The sequence below is a fragment of the Dermochelys coriacea genome, chromosome 4, assembly GCF_009764565.3.
Source record: "Dermochelys coriacea isolate rDerCor1 chromosome 4, rDerCor1.pri.v4, whole genome shotgun sequence".
In the NCBI taxonomy this organism is placed as follows: domain Eukaryota; kingdom Metazoa; phylum Chordata; order Testudines; family Dermochelyidae; genus Dermochelys; species Dermochelys coriacea.
Genome location: NC_050071.1, coordinates 42,085,651 through 42,101,139, shown reverse-complemented (window position 1 = coordinate 42,101,139; position 15,489 = coordinate 42,085,651). Strand labels below are relative to the sequence as shown.

Sequence of the window (15,489 nt, the reverse complement as noted above, 5' to 3'; positions counted from 1 at the left end):
GCCTAAGAGATATTAAAGGTTGCCAAGGTTCATCACTACCCCATGCTGCTTGGTCACATGGGTACCAATGATATTGCTAGGTACAACCCTAAACAGATCAGCTGTGACTACAAGGCTCTGGGAGTGACACTGAAGGTGTAGAGGATGTAAGTGGTGTTCTTGCCTATCCTCTCAGTTGAAGGTAAGGTTCCAGGTAGGAGGGCTTTGGCTTCTTTGTCCTGGCTGTTCCAGGAAGGAGGACTGCTGGGAAGAGAAGGGGTCTATCTAACCAAGAAGGGGAAGAGCAGCTTCACACACCAACTCATTAACCAAGTGATGTTGAAAGCCCCAACAACCCATGCTTCCAAACATCAATAGTACGTCTAACTTAAGGAAGATCTATCTGACCACTGGTCTGGCCAGTCTAACTACTCTGAAGAACATAAGAGACATGAGCATTCTCAGCCAGGGAGCTCAAAGATCCTGCAAACAGTACACTACTGAGGGCTGACACCTGGCATGATAAGGTGCTTGGCTGAAATCCCTTATTCCTCTGAGAGGGAAGGGCAGGAACTTGGAACCATTTATGTGACACAACATCTGTTCCCCCAGACTTGGGGTCTGTTCCCTGGTGAATCATTTCTTCCGAGTGGCAAACAGGTTGACTGAAGGGAGACAGCGCATGTGCACTCGAGTTGAAGACTTTCAGATAAGGCACCATTCCCAGTTACTGACATTGCAACGCCTGAGCTAGTTTGCCTTTTGGTTCAGCTCCCCTTTCATAGGAGGCTTCCACTTTCCTATCAGTTAGATACTTGGAGAAAAGTCTTTTTGAATGGAACCACCATATCCTTTGCTACAGATGCTACATCAACATTGACCTTAGGCACATCTCTGAAAGCATCCTTTGACTCAGGCAGTTTGTAGAATCTGAGAACATGCCTGTTAATGTGTTTAACTTTTTCAGGGGATTGCCACTCATCCCTGATTACTTCCTTGCATGATAGATACAGGAGAACTGCTGCCAGAGGAGAGGGTTTAGAAGGAAAATATTTTCTCTGAAGCTTGTTCTTGAGGTCCTGCTCACATCTTATCTGGATCCTGGATACTACCACCTTTTTGCACACTTTTCAAACTTTTCAAGGAGGGAAAAAAAAAAAACCTTTCTAGCATTTTGTTTGTGTCCTCTTGAGAATCAGAGGCGGATATTGCTCCTTACTCGGTAAAAGAGGAAGTGTCTGAGTCAGAGGCAATCATCTTTTAGGTTTTTCTTACCCTTTTTATTTGTTTTACTTGGGGAGAGAGACGTGTGTGTGTGCGTGCGTGCACCTTGCAGGAGTAGCCACCTGGGTATGCCCTTGGTGGGGTCTTTTGTGGCTAGCCTTGCAAAGGGCCTTGATCCCTCTACAAATTCCTCTCTCAGAATTCTTCCCTTTAGGTTCCCACTCCTGCAGGTCAGAGGATGGGAACTCATTGGCAGATTTTCCTCAATGAAGCTGGGAGGAAGAGGGGCTAATTGTCAGCCCTGCATCTCTCCCCAGAGCACTTAGGAATGCCATTTCAGGACTTTAGGTGGGAAATAGATCTGTCTTTATGAAACACTGTATTATAGGGACTGACTCACCATGAGGTCCTGAATCTCTCCTATGCTACCAGGGGACAGAACAACTACTGAAAAGGCAGTCTTCACGAATAAGGTGGTACAGACTGGTAAGGAATCAAAGGGGGGCATCCCATCAACTCTACTATTAGTATATAAAGGTCTCAAAAGCGAAACGGACTTCTGAACTGGAGGAAACCCCTTAAGGATTCTAGCAATTGCAAGTTAAGAATACATAGTGTGGCCCTGGATAAAAGCATGATGTGCAGATATTGCTGCCAGGTGTATTCTTATGAAACTAATAGAAAGTCCAGATTGTTTCACAGCTAGTAAACAGTACTGAAATGGGTGTTGCCAAAAAAGCAGCTGCTTCTGAGATGCCCAAACAGAAAATTTCTTCCTTTTAGCTTTATAAGTCAGTCTGATTGAGGCTTGCTTTCTTAGGAGCAGTATTTTCTGAACTGCTTATTTGGTGAACATTAGCCAGCCAATACAAAGGCTGTCCAGGTCCCAACGTCCAAGGGATGAGAAAGGCATCTGACAGGCAGCCTGAACTGCAGCACTCTGTGGAGCAGAACACTTGGCATTTCTTGTTTTGAACTAAGGTAAATAAGTCTACTGATGAGCCTCCCCACTTACAGAAGATGTTCTGCAACACTGGATCCTTGATTGACAACTCAAGGTTGTCTGAGAACGGTTGACTGAAGTGATCTGCTAGTGAATTCTGAATGTTGGCCCTGGAAAATTCATGGTCAGAGAGGAATATATCAGAGCTGAATGGCCTCCTGTTAGAGCGGATATTAGCAGTGTTTGTTGACATGATGCAGATCTGTAGTATTATTTGTTAATACTCAGATTGTGAAGATCTAGAGCAGAAGCAGGAATGTTTTGCATGCCAGGTGGATAGCTCTGAGTTCCAGGAAATGTAAAGACCAGCTTCTGGTCTTTTTGTTATCAATTTGCCTAGGGAGTTAGTTGATTAGGCTGATGCCGCAGGATTTTTGGGGAGGAGGTATGGAACACATTAAGTGTTTAAGTTTTAAAGCTTTATTGATAAAATAATAAAACAACAGGAGAGAGTGCTGGGGACACTTTGACGTTACTTAGGGAAAGAAAAAAAAGTTAGTTTTTTTAGATCATTTAAAATCAAGTTCACAACATTCCTACTTTGTGGTTCTTTTCACAGAATAGCAAGTTACAGATTTAACAGGTTACAGAATCAGAGTAACAGTGGGTGAACACCTTCACACATCTGTAAAGTTAATCACTCACAATGTGTTTGCAGGATCGGGGCCTGTATTTGTTCAACCATAAAATAATCACAAGGTAATAATTATATTCTGAGATTAACAGAGAGAGGCTAAAGGATAGTTAATAAATTTAAAAGGAGGAACCTTCAAATTATTAATAAAAAAACTGAAAATTAAAAAATTCACATTTGAAGATTATGAACAAGGGAAGGATTATAAAAGAATTATGGAAAGACCAGTAAACTACTGTAAATTATCTTGTTTAATGTGTTTTAGCACATTTTTTAATCCTTCAACCCCATCTCTCCTTTCTTTTTCCCCCCACTTTCATTCCCTCTCATGTCCTCTCACTACCTCCCCTTCAGGTTAAAGCTCATCTTTCTCAAAACAGAAGAAATATACTTGGTTATATTTAGCTGCAAAACTGAACAAGGAGAAAGAGAATGTTTTTCCTCTGTAAACTAACGTATACACAAAAATAAGACCTTTATTGTGGAGACAAGAGTCTTGCTGACACAAGAGGAAAGTAAGAAAACAAAGGTCTGCAACACACTGTGACATTCTCAAAATTCCCATTAATTCCTTGGGAGCAGGAATGAGCCTGAAGAAAGGAAATCAAGGGTTTTCGGGCTTTTTTTTTTTTAAAGCTATCTTTCAGCAGTTCGACAACTCTGCCTTCTTTGTTTTAGGAGTTATCTTGTTTTCTTTCATGCATAGTTTTTTCAGAGTTTGCTTGAAGTGAAACTCTGAGGGAACCATGTTTGGATGACATGCAGCTTGAAAATGCTGAATAAAGAGCCAGTCTGAACAGAAGCCAGAATACAGAGATTTGCAAATTATGTAAAGACTTTTCTATGACATCCATCACTGTAATATCTAAGTGCGACAAATACACTAACGCATTTATGCTACCACCGCTTCTCTGATATAAAGTAGTATTATTAACCCCATTTGATAGGCTAGGAACAATAAAAATTAGCATATGGTAATTATGCAGATTTCTGCATTCTGACTGGCCAATGACAGCTACAAGAATCAGAGTGTAGAAATCTGCATACCGGAAAGATAGGAAATAGACTGATCATGCAAATCAAATGCCCTGCATCAGAATGCAAGGAATTGCAGAACTCAGGGAAAGCTGATAACTATGCAATATCTTGGAAGTCCAATCAGAATTAACAATACCTGTTGGAAGGCTATTGTGTCCAGATTTGGTGTTGGGAGACTCTTGCACTACACCTCCTCTGTTGCCAACAGCATTTGACATCCAGTTATAGAAACTCACAGATGATGGTTCAGACAACAAAGGATGTTCAGATAACATGTCTGTGGCCACGGTATTTCCTATATTAATAAATCAGTAAATTTTTAAAGACCACTACACCAAAATTACTGTGCAAAATTGGTACATAACATAGGTATATTGATAATGGAAAACAGGTAAAGTACCTTTACTGTTAACTTATTCTGATATATAGGAATTGCTCAAGGGATATTTCAGAAAGATATAAAAAAATAGTCAGACAGCACTCTTGCAAACTACTGGTGTTGGGGAAGTCCACCCCAACCCTAGGCTTTAGAGCCTGAACTCCAGCCCGAGCTGTAACTCCAAAGTGCTATCCATACAGCTATTTTTAGAGCACTAGCATAAGCCCCACTAACCCTAGTATGTCAAACTACGCTGGAAGGCTCACTCCAAAATGCTGTGTATGTACACACGCACACGCACACACACAGTGGTAAGAATATATAAAATGAAAGCTTTTATATATATATTATTTATTTATTTATGTATTTATTTGGTTATCTTCTCCCGCAACCTTCCATACTTCAGAGTAGGGGTGAGCAAAGACAAGCAATATGAAGACCTTATCAGATCTTACTCCTGTAAAGCACCTAGTACACCAAGGCCTCAATCCTGTTCAGAGACTCCAACTGCTATCGTAAAAACAACTGGAATGGTAACAAGCAGAGAGTCAGGAAAAACAAAGTTAATACTGTACTGAGAAGGTTAATTCATCTATGTTAACAGTAATATTTTATTTTTTTTTTAATTTCTGCTTTTACACTGAAACCACAGTGGTATTTATGGTATAAGTTTTGATACTAATTTTCAAATTACAGGATGCACAGTGAGAATTAAATGTTAAGTTGTGTACTTCCAGACTCTTACTTTAAAATAAAGAACTTTAATGATGCATTTTTACATATTTATTTTGCTTTTTGGCTTTGTTTTTGTTTTTTTAAAAGCAGAGCTAAAGGAAAGTGTTAGCATTTAAAACTGAGATCTTCATTTTGTGAGGTGCACATATAGGCAGATTTCTTCAAAATCGCTGAGTTGCTAAACAACATACGTGTTCAGCTCCCCTTCAGATCAGCCATCCCTGGAGAGACAGCCACTATGTAGAGGTGGCAGAGACAAAGGAGGAGAGAACAAGGGCCAGTCTATACTACCACAGTCCAGCAGAGCAACTGCATCAATGGAGCTGAGCCACTGTAGCGCGTCTGGTGAAGATGCACTATGCTGACAGGAGAGCGCTCTCCCATCAGCATAATTACTCCACATCAACGAGAGGATCTCCCACTGACATAGCATGGTGTAGACACCGCTTCAAGTCCACGTTATTTACATTGCTCAGGAGGTTGCTTTTTCACACCCTTAAGTCAATGTAAGTTATGTCGCTTAAGTGGTAGCGTAGACAAGCCCCAAGTGAGCAAAAAAGAAACAGAGCAGCTGACTGTTGGGGAGGGACAGAAGGCAAGAAGGTGAGCAGCAGCCCTAGTGTTAGTCCAAGATAAAATGGATGGAAGTTGAAGCTAGACAAATTCAGACAGGAAATAAGGCACAAATTTTAATAGTGAGGATAATTAACCATTGGAACAATTTACCAAGGGTTGGATTCTCTATCACAAGCAATTTTTAAATTAAGATTGATTTTTTTTCCCCAAAAGATTTACCACCTGTTTGAACTGAGGCATATCAGGGAAGTCCTATGGTCCATGTTATGCAAGAGGTCAGACTTGATGATCACAGTGGCCCCTTCTGGCTTTATAATTAGTCCCTGATTAGGCCACGCACCTTGGTATTGGACACATTTCTCAAGAGTTGTATGCAAAGTTTCTCATTCTCTGTTTGAATGGTTGTATGTTTACACACACACACACACACACACACAGTATACCATTCTTGGAAAGAGACCAGACATGCAAAATTTCAGTTCAAAATTCTATTTTTTCATAAAGTTATAAGAATTTAAAGATGGGGGGGGTTAAAATATAGCAGTCACCAATAGGCACTGCTTTAATAACATTAATGCTTCTTTAGAAAGTCAGAAGGAAAAATATCCTAACACAGTAATAATCACCTTTGGGTTGCATTGCTTCTTTTTTGATGATTAGCCCTTAATACGGTAAACTGAAAAAAATCCAAAGACATAGCATGTACAGTACCTGTTCTTGTTAAAGAACTACTTTTAACTGCTGTAGTACTTCTTTGAGGAGTCCCTTCAAGAAGATTATGCAAACTAGGAAAACTTCCAGTAAGGTAGCTGAGTAGGCTCTCCTTTCTTGGACTCTCCTTGACTGGCATTCCAGAACGGCCAACATGCACTGGTGAATCCGTGGCTGTGTCTCCACTAGTATAGCTCAAGGATTGATACGGATGTATACCCTTTCACACACAAAACACAAATCACTAAATGCTAAGTGATCTATGTACATATAACAAAATGGAAATAAGTAATTAAGTGCTATGAACACTTTATTAAGCCTGAACAGAAGACCAGAATCCAAAAACTCGGGAATCATAATCTGGCTCTGATACTAACTCTTTTGGCAGTCTTAGACAAGTTACATCCTCTTTGCCTATTTCCACAATTTGCACTTGCCCCACCTCAAGCATGTTGTGTAGAATTATTAGTTATACTGCATTCCAAAGATGAAAAAAGTACTATGATTTTGTGTGTAACAAGCTGTAATTTAAAAGCAGAGTATGTAAACTTTTAGCACCTGGAATCATAGGTAGGTAACCAGTGTTGAATTTAACTAAAGGAAGTTTGTGGAAGGCACAGCAAAAACTGCTACCTAAACTGCAATTATCTTAACCCATCTAAACTGAAATTATATTTGTTTTTAATAGTCAATATTGAAAAATGCAGGCCTGGAACCATCATTTTTTATTGCAAAAGCATCATTAAAAAAAGCTTCATGCTGTCTAAGGTGCTGAAGCATAAACAGGTGGTTTAAAGAATCTGCAGAACTTTACACAAAAACAGTAAAAGTAAAATTAAGACTTTTTCCCTTAGAATTCACTTCTCTAAAAGCCATTTGTAGAACAGTTTCCCAAAGCAGGCACGCTTTACTATTACTGAATGACACTTTATCAAGCATGGAATCATTAGGTAATGATGCCTAAAATCACATTCCTCTTGTCCATAACTGAACCTAATATGTGAGATCTTGTAACAGTTGAGACCAGAAAGTTAATTATATAACATATTATAGCTTTACCATATGTCAGAAAGGTAACTTTTAATTCAGGTTTGTACATTGCTTTTGAGAGAAAAAGTTCATATAAATGCTATGTTCAAAGTAACTCAAATCACAGCAGGAGATGTTAGTCACCTTGTGCAGTACTAGAGTTATTCAAGATGTGTTTCACTATGAGTGCTCCATTTCAGGTGTGTATGTGCCTCATGCATCTGTGATGAGAGATTTTCAACAGCTCTGCCAATTCAGTCCATGAACGTGCTCCAGATATCCTCGTACTCCTTACCAAGGAGATATAGAGCTGCACAGATGAACCGCCCTCAGTTCCTTCTTTACTCTGAAGTTCCATGAGATGAAACTCCGAAGCAGAGAGGAAGGAGGACAAATGGTGGAGTTGTAATAATGAGGCCTACAAATTTACCCTAATTGTCAGCCCTACTGTAAAAATTAAGTGAAAATTAATAAAATGTCACAATAACTTATAACAAATGCTGATAAGAAAAGGTGCAAAAATGAGACAAAGACTAAACTAGTGCAAACAAAAAGGCTTACTGATATAATTAAAGGACTGTGTTAAGATCACTTTTGGCAAACAAGAAAAGTACAGAACTGGAAACCAGTGAACCAAAACCCGTGTGTCAGAAACTAGGTTTAACTGGTGGACAATGAAAGGATGAGCCCTTCCGCCTAGCGCACTGCTTATGGGGTCCTCAAAAAAAAAAAAAAAGACTGACAATGGGATTAAATTGGAACATTTGCGGGTGTGGAGTTTGAATTCTCCACTTTCTTTAAAACTTAATTTTGTTTGTTAATATATATACATACACACACACATACACATACACACACATAATATTCATAAACCATCAGTTTGTAGGAGGTAAGATGAAATCATTTACAGAAAAGGGATATCCACAATCAGAGTCCATCTACAAAAGTATATCCCATTAGTGTAAAGGTGATTTGTTGCAATAATCATGTGTAGAACTCTTACTACCGTTAACATTGGAAAACAATACTAGCACTGAGGCTACAATTAGTGCAACTAGCACTGAGGCTACAACGAAGAAAATCTTTTTACTATTCTCCTCAGAGCAAGAGTCACTTTTAGCTAATACCACCATGGAACCAAAATCAAAGAGGAACTCTCTATAAGAATATCCAGGTCATTTATTTACAGAAAATGTGATAGAGTTCTGCAGAATAATACCACCAGTAATAGACTTTATACATCATATTCCTAAATTGGATATTTTAGCCAAAAATTTCCAATTTGTGCACACAACCACATATTTTATCCTAAATATTACTCATGTGCACCCATTCATTTTGGAATCCGCAATTTAACTGTCTGTTTTTGAAAGTGGGGACCTAGAGTTAACTGCTAGGGGGGGAAAAAAGAAAACTACAGTGATTAAATAGTGTAACTCTTTTCTACAGTATGATGAACATGGCTCAACTGCATAGTATGCATTATATTGGTTAGTGTTTAATCCAGGTGAAAATTATTTTTGGGACACAAAATCAAACTTAAAATAGATACAGTTGCAAACAAAACACTTCTCTCTCCCCATATTTTCCAAGTTACAGTATAAACTTACCTTTATTTTCAGAGCAGAATCACTGTGAGTATGGGACTTGGATAATTTCCTCATGATCTCAGCCCCAGTTACAGGCCCAGAAGAAACTCCAGCAGGTGGAGGACGGTTAGCTGTTCCTTCTAGGAGCATTGTGTGTTCACTGACTGTAGCTGAACCACGTAACAAATTGTACAAATTAACTACATGTGAAATACTATACAAATAGTTATACTATTAATCATGTACGCTTATTCCCAAACCATCATGTACACATCCATGCTTTTGCATTTTGGCACACAGATGGCAGAGAGATTGATCTAAGCAAAATCTAACAAAGAACAAAACCCCAAGCATGTGCCAGCTGGCATTTATACAAGAGTATAACGCAGTTGTCAAGCATGTTTTGAAACTATATTAAGATGGATTTTAAAATGTTATGTCACAGAAAATACCTATTAAAGACAGACACACAGCTACAACCATTCAAATGCATGACCTAAGTCTACAATGTCAGCACATAATATAAGTTAAGTGCGCACAAGGCAACTAATTAAGCTGAAGTATTTTATGTTATCAAATAAAAGTGAGCAAGGAAGAAAATCATATATCATTTTTCAAGACAGGTGGCAACCCCAGTTCTAGTTAAAACAAAGTACACTGAGGTGAAGTGAGAACTGAACTAGTACCACAGATTTAGAGAGTTTTAGCATCAAATGCCAAAGCATTAGGGTTTTGTCTGCATAAGCATTTTTGCGTAAAACTTCTGTCAGTCAGGGGTATGAAAAAAAACACACCCCTGACCAACAAAACTGCTGGTATGGACAGCGCGACATCAGCAGGAGATGCTCTCCCACCGACACAGCTACCACTGCTCGTTGGGAGTGGTTTAATTATGTTGGTAGGAGAACTCTCTCCTGCCAGCATAGAGCGGCTACATGGGAGACCTTATAGCAGTGAAACTGCAGCGGTACAGCTGTGCTGCTGTCAGGTCTGTAGTACAGACATAGTCTTAAAAGATAAACATAGTTATTATGCTATTTTACCACAAAAGTTGTCAAAAAGTATTAATTGTTCCCAAGTCATTGGTATAGAGCAATCTGCAACACAAATATACCTGCATCAAACTCAAACTCTGCTCCATCAGCACTTGTGTCACTCTGAAGGCCACCTCCATTGTCTAATCCAACTCCATCCTCATGCTCATGGCATGCAGTTTTCTGTGGTTTCAACGGCTGAGCTGGTCTGTGTAAGCTAACTCCTTTGAAAGCTGGTGTCACCACAATGAATTTCATCCACTGCCTAGCAAGTGCAACTAGACCTTTCTTTAAAGTCACTAATGCAGGAAGGCCATCACTCTAAAAATATAGACACACACAAAAGCATCTTAACATGAACTGAAAAAGATCAGTGTTACAAAGCATTTTCTGATCATGCAGAGCATGACCTCAAAGAGTTCTGAAGAGTTTATATTTCTGCAGCATTCATGTCCAAAAATGGAAATGTTTAAAGAAAGTTGAAACATGACATAGAAAGGCCAATAAATTATTGGGGGAATGGGAGGGGTTAAATCCACATGTTAAATTTATGGTGTCTCCCTAAATAAATAAAATAGCTAAACAACAGATTATAAACTATTCATCTATAATGTAGAAATGGCAATCTAAAAAAATTCAAGCTTTATGTAATAGTAACTAATAAGCACTTGAATGTTTTTATACAGTTATCTACACTAAGACACCTGCAGTCTGTACTAGGTTTATATGCTAAACTGTAATAATCTTAATATTGTAAAACTATTACGTACTCACTATTATTTACTTCTTTAAAGGATAACTCACCATGGTAGCATCCTCAATGATGGAATAATTTGCCTGATGAAGGTAGTGATGCAATATATTACACAGCAAACAGGAAGGATTTTCTTGTAGGAAACGAGACACTTTAGTCAGTCTGTTGTATTTGCTTCTCAAAGGGAAGTGCATACTTTTATTCTGAAATAAATATTTATACATGTATCTATTTTCCCTATAGTGAATACATATAAAAATGCATGCATGTTATAAACCTATGTGACCTGACAGCAAGGAGCTCACTTGTATCTGGTACTGTTTGCAATGTTGTTATAGCCATATTGGTCCCAGGAATATTAAAAACACAGGATGCATGAGGTAATATCTTTTATTGGACCAACCCAGTGCAGTATTTGATTCAAAGGAATTGCTAACTCCAGTTAAAGTGATAAGGTAAGCATTTTGTCTCTTTAAAGGAGCAAACAAACTGTATTATTCCTCTTAATGGTGAAGGGGTGAACCTTGCAGAGCACACAGTTTGGGGAAAATTTGGGTGGGGGGGTGTTGGGGTCATCTTGCCAAGTGTACTCAAAGCTGGTGTATATCAGAGTGTGGCTGGAGTGTAACAAGCAGCTGCTGGAATCAGAGTTGCTTAGTCAGAGCTGCTTAGCACACAGAAAGACATTCAGTACACGCTTGTCTGCTGACTGTCATTGTCCAGGCTGTTGGCCACAGCAGCAGAGCATTTAAGGCACCCAGCATTACAGGCAGGCAATGATACAACCCCTTATTGGTCTGGATTTTATTCCAGAATGTGACACTATGAACTATAGGCTTTTACAGTCTATTTTACAGTGTGATGTCAAACTCTAAAGATACTACACTGTTGCAGAAGATTTAAAGAAAATCTACATATGTCCATCTCCATTGACAGAGCAGGATATTTACAAAACTATACTGTGGAAAAAAAATACTGTAAGAGACCACATTGCATTTTAGAACTTCTGATATGGATTACAGAAATTAATAATTCCTCCTAAGAACTAAATAAATTATTTTCTAACAGTTTAATTCTAGAAAAAGCCACCCTAATACTAAAAATTGTTTCCTGCAGTATAAGATTTTTTTATTCAAGTTTCAAGGATGTGATGACATTTAAGGGAAGGGAATAGGCAACTGTAACAAGCATTAACCTGCCACGTCTTGCAATAGTAGACAAGGAAGCCCTGAAAAACCTTTCCACCAATGAGACCGATTTAGTGAAACAGAAGAAAAAAAGTTTACTGCATAAAAGCAGGGTCATGTGTCCTCTACAACACAGTTAACCTAAATTCTGCATCAAGTCCCCCAATTTCTGCAGTTAATTATGCTGTATTTGGCGGGAAAATGAAATTTCTGCATAATCAAGTAAATTAAAAATATTTTTTTACAGAATTCAATATTAAATGAATACCATTGGTACAGTATGTCTTGTGATATTCATTTTGTTGTTGAACTCAAGTCAAATCTCAAATTTTGAATGTTTTTCAGCTGTATACTAAGCCAATATTTTCAATATTTACTTTGACATAGATTTTTGTACGTTAATACTTAAACTTTACAGAAGTTGTCTAATAAAAAATGAAGATTTTGACAGCTGAGAAAGGTTACATGGGGCTTTTGGCACCCAAGAAGGGATTTTACCTTTTTTTAAAAATATGGAGGTTGATGGGTAGGAGGGAGCAAGGGAAAGGGAGTGAGAGCAATTTTAAATGTTTAGTTCCATGCTCCAGCAAGTAGTTCACTCCTCTCCATCCCACATCCCCCGTCCAAAAAATGTTTTGCTACATCCAACAAATACAGATCAATACACTACCTGGACACAACATAAATCATGTGCAAGAATTCACATTGTTTTCATTAGGTTTCAGTTTATAGCCCACAACGATTCACTGGATAGTTTACACATTCCCAAATCCACTGTTGCAGACATCAGATCAATTAGTATGGGGCCTAATTCTCCTCATTTCCCATTACTTTACAATGGGGTAACTCCACTGACTTCAACTGGAGATACTATTTATTAACACCAGTGTGAGAGAAGAATTAGATCCATTTTGTTCACAATCACCAAGGTTTTCTCCTCAGACATAACCGCTAGAAACTTTAGGTTCTACGTCCAAATCACAAGGGGTGAAATCTGTGTCCAGTTCAACAAGCACAGGATTTCAATTACAAGTAAATCACTAAAGAAGCCAGACACCAAAGGAAGATGTGTTGCTTGTGCTTATTTTAAGTCTGTTGAGCTTATTTTTCAGTGAGTCACCAACCTCTAATGCCTCTGTCATTATGCAGCCCATGACAGCACAAATCCTTAGAGTTCCTTCGGTTTCTAATCTGTTTAATGAGGACTTCAGTTGATCAATGGGAACAAGCCACGCACCAACAGCAGGAGTTGCAGTGCTCAGTAGGTTCAGTTGCCTATTTTAAGAAAAATTAAATATTAAAAGACAGAATTCAAGTTCAGCAATAATTATCAGTAATGTTTCCTTATGCGTTAGTTTGAGTTGGATATTACATAACTAGGTAGAGTTACAAAGTGAAACAAAACAATCTTTATAGGCCTGAAAATGTTAAGCTATACAGAACAATATTATTCATATTTAAAACTTGTGCAAACATAAGTATGTGACTCTAAATGCCAGAAACACACTCACTAATACCCTTCTCTCACTCCTGCTACAGGATCTATTACTCTTCTCCCTCCTTCTTGGCATAAGGTAACTGGATTTTCAAAGGTCATATGAATGGGAGTCATGCAGAGTGTACAAGTAGTTTTGACAGATGGGAAGGGGAAAGAAAATGACACTTTCCTCCTCTCTCTCAAACAATGCCATCACTTCTCCCAAACAATTTCACTGCCTCAGAATAAAAAAAAAAAAACACATTACAATAAAAGGTCAAGACGGGATAAAATTAGTATTTACCCTTAAACTGCTCAAAAAACTTTTGCTCTATTTTATACACGAGACTATGGGCAACTTCAACTTTGTTTTTTTCAGTGCTTACCAGTGCTAATGTAATATTTTCAAAAGTGATTTAGGAACTCAAGTCCCACTGACTTTCAATGACACCAAGGGCTTGTCTCTACAAAGGCAAAAAGCCCACAGTAGCTAGTGCACGCCATCCACTCCACACACTATCTCCCCTTGTGGACACACTTACTACACTCTAAGAGTGTCTTTGTTGGCTTTAACTTAACACACTTTGGAAGTGTATTAAGCTACAGTGCACAAAGGCCCTCTTAGTGTGTATTAAGAGTGTGCTCATGGCAGTGTTAATGCAGAGTAGTTTATGTGCTTTAACTTCATACCCTAGTTTATCCCACACGAGCTTCGAGTAGTCAAGTTCTTAGGCTCTTAATTGCCTAAATCCCAGAAATTTAAGCACTTCTGAAAATATTACTCTTTCCTACACTTGCCCTATGTCATGTTCACTATTTATTCATTTTAATTCCTTTTAAAAAAAGTTAACTAGATATATTTCCATATAATTATGACAGTTATACAGGCAGTTTCATAGTACAGTGACACTGATTTGGTCTGAACTATCTAAATCCCAAAGTTTTGTCATTATCCAATAATAGAAGCAGCAGCAATTACTAACGAGGCTGCACACAGAATACACCAGATTTAATTATATACAGAAACGCTCCTTTCCTTTTTTTTTTTTTTTTTTTAAGTCTAAGGAAGTATACCTTGAAAATATATGGGCAGGAGAGCGCACATTAGTGGGAGCTGCAAAACTAAACCAAATTTCTTTGATTGTCAGCTTCATGCTGCAGGAGTCAGGTGGGGGAGGCATTAGAGGAAGATCTTTTTTCAGATCATCAGATTCAACTCCTTCATCCTACACAAAAAGAGGTACAAGGATAAGAGATTAATTGTTTTCAGAGGGCAACAAGTGCTTAACAGAAAAGCATATTATGTACTGCCTGCCAAAAAATAAAATTCCATATGACATTTAACTAGATAAAGGAATAAAAACACACATGCCACACACTATCTCCCAAAATCATATTTGGATGCATCCTTCAGAAAACTGAAATTTTAACTGTGTGAGCTATGCAAGCAGATACTTTGAATTCAAAGTATAGAAGTTGTTAAATTGCTACAAAAAATAATTCTGCACTATAATTAGCAATTGCTAAAAAGAAGTCAACCCTCAGACAAGTACCAACCTGAATAATTAAAAAAAGGGCATGCACCTACCTGTTCATCTGAAACTGAATTTCCATTTATGTCCGAAGAGGGACTTCTATCACAAGGAAGATTATCATCAGACACATCGGTATTATAACCACTACCAGTTGGAGAATCTGAAGAATTGTTGGATGCAAGCAATCCACCCCTCTCCGTGGCACTAGATTTACCCATGACTCCAAAAGTACTATATAAAACAGCTCCAGATTGTCTTCCTCCTTTAAATAAAAAATTAGAGTAATCTGTTTACAAAAAACTCTTGGTTTGTTCCATTTATTCTATTTTCACAAACTTTTAAAAATAGGGAATTTTGTCAATTTTCCACTCCAAAGTCCCATGTAAAAACATCTGTAACTCCTCGTACTTTCACAAATACTTTGCTGCATACTTTGTACATTAATGCATACTTTGTATACTTCGCTGCACACTAATCCTTGTGCACATATATTTAGATACAAGTAAATTTAATACCTGGTTTTGGAAAAGTTTATATCTCCTCAAAGCAATTTTGCATGCCCTCTATCTAACTGAAACACTAAACATACAATCTATTGAAGAGAA

General features: G+C 38.0%; 1 protein-coding gene across 2 annotated transcripts in view; it reads right to left on the bottom strand.

Annotated features, from left to right (window-relative positions):
* KIAA1109 (KIAA1109 ortholog) overlaps positions 1-15,489 on the bottom strand; it is a 222,900-nt gene that overhangs the window by 83,321 nt on the left and 124,090 nt on the right. For both annotated transcript variants that reach the window (XM_038398596.2, XM_043513096.1), the window contains exons 37-44: positions 14,938-15,146; positions 14,424-14,575; positions 12,997-13,147; positions 10,736-10,888; positions 10,012-10,252; positions 8,919-9,067; positions 6,280-6,499; positions 4,015-4,173 (exon numbers count right to left, since the gene is read on the bottom strand). In XM_038398596.2, coding sequence (XP_038254524.1) covers positions 4,015-4,173; positions 6,280-6,499; positions 8,919-9,067; positions 10,012-10,252; positions 10,736-10,888; positions 12,997-13,147; positions 14,424-14,575; positions 14,938-15,146 — 1,434 coding nt within the window. The remainder of the gene's footprint in view (positions 1-4,014; positions 4,174-6,279; positions 6,500-8,918; positions 9,068-10,011; positions 10,253-10,735; positions 10,889-12,996; positions 13,148-14,423; positions 14,576-14,937; positions 15,147-15,489) is intronic.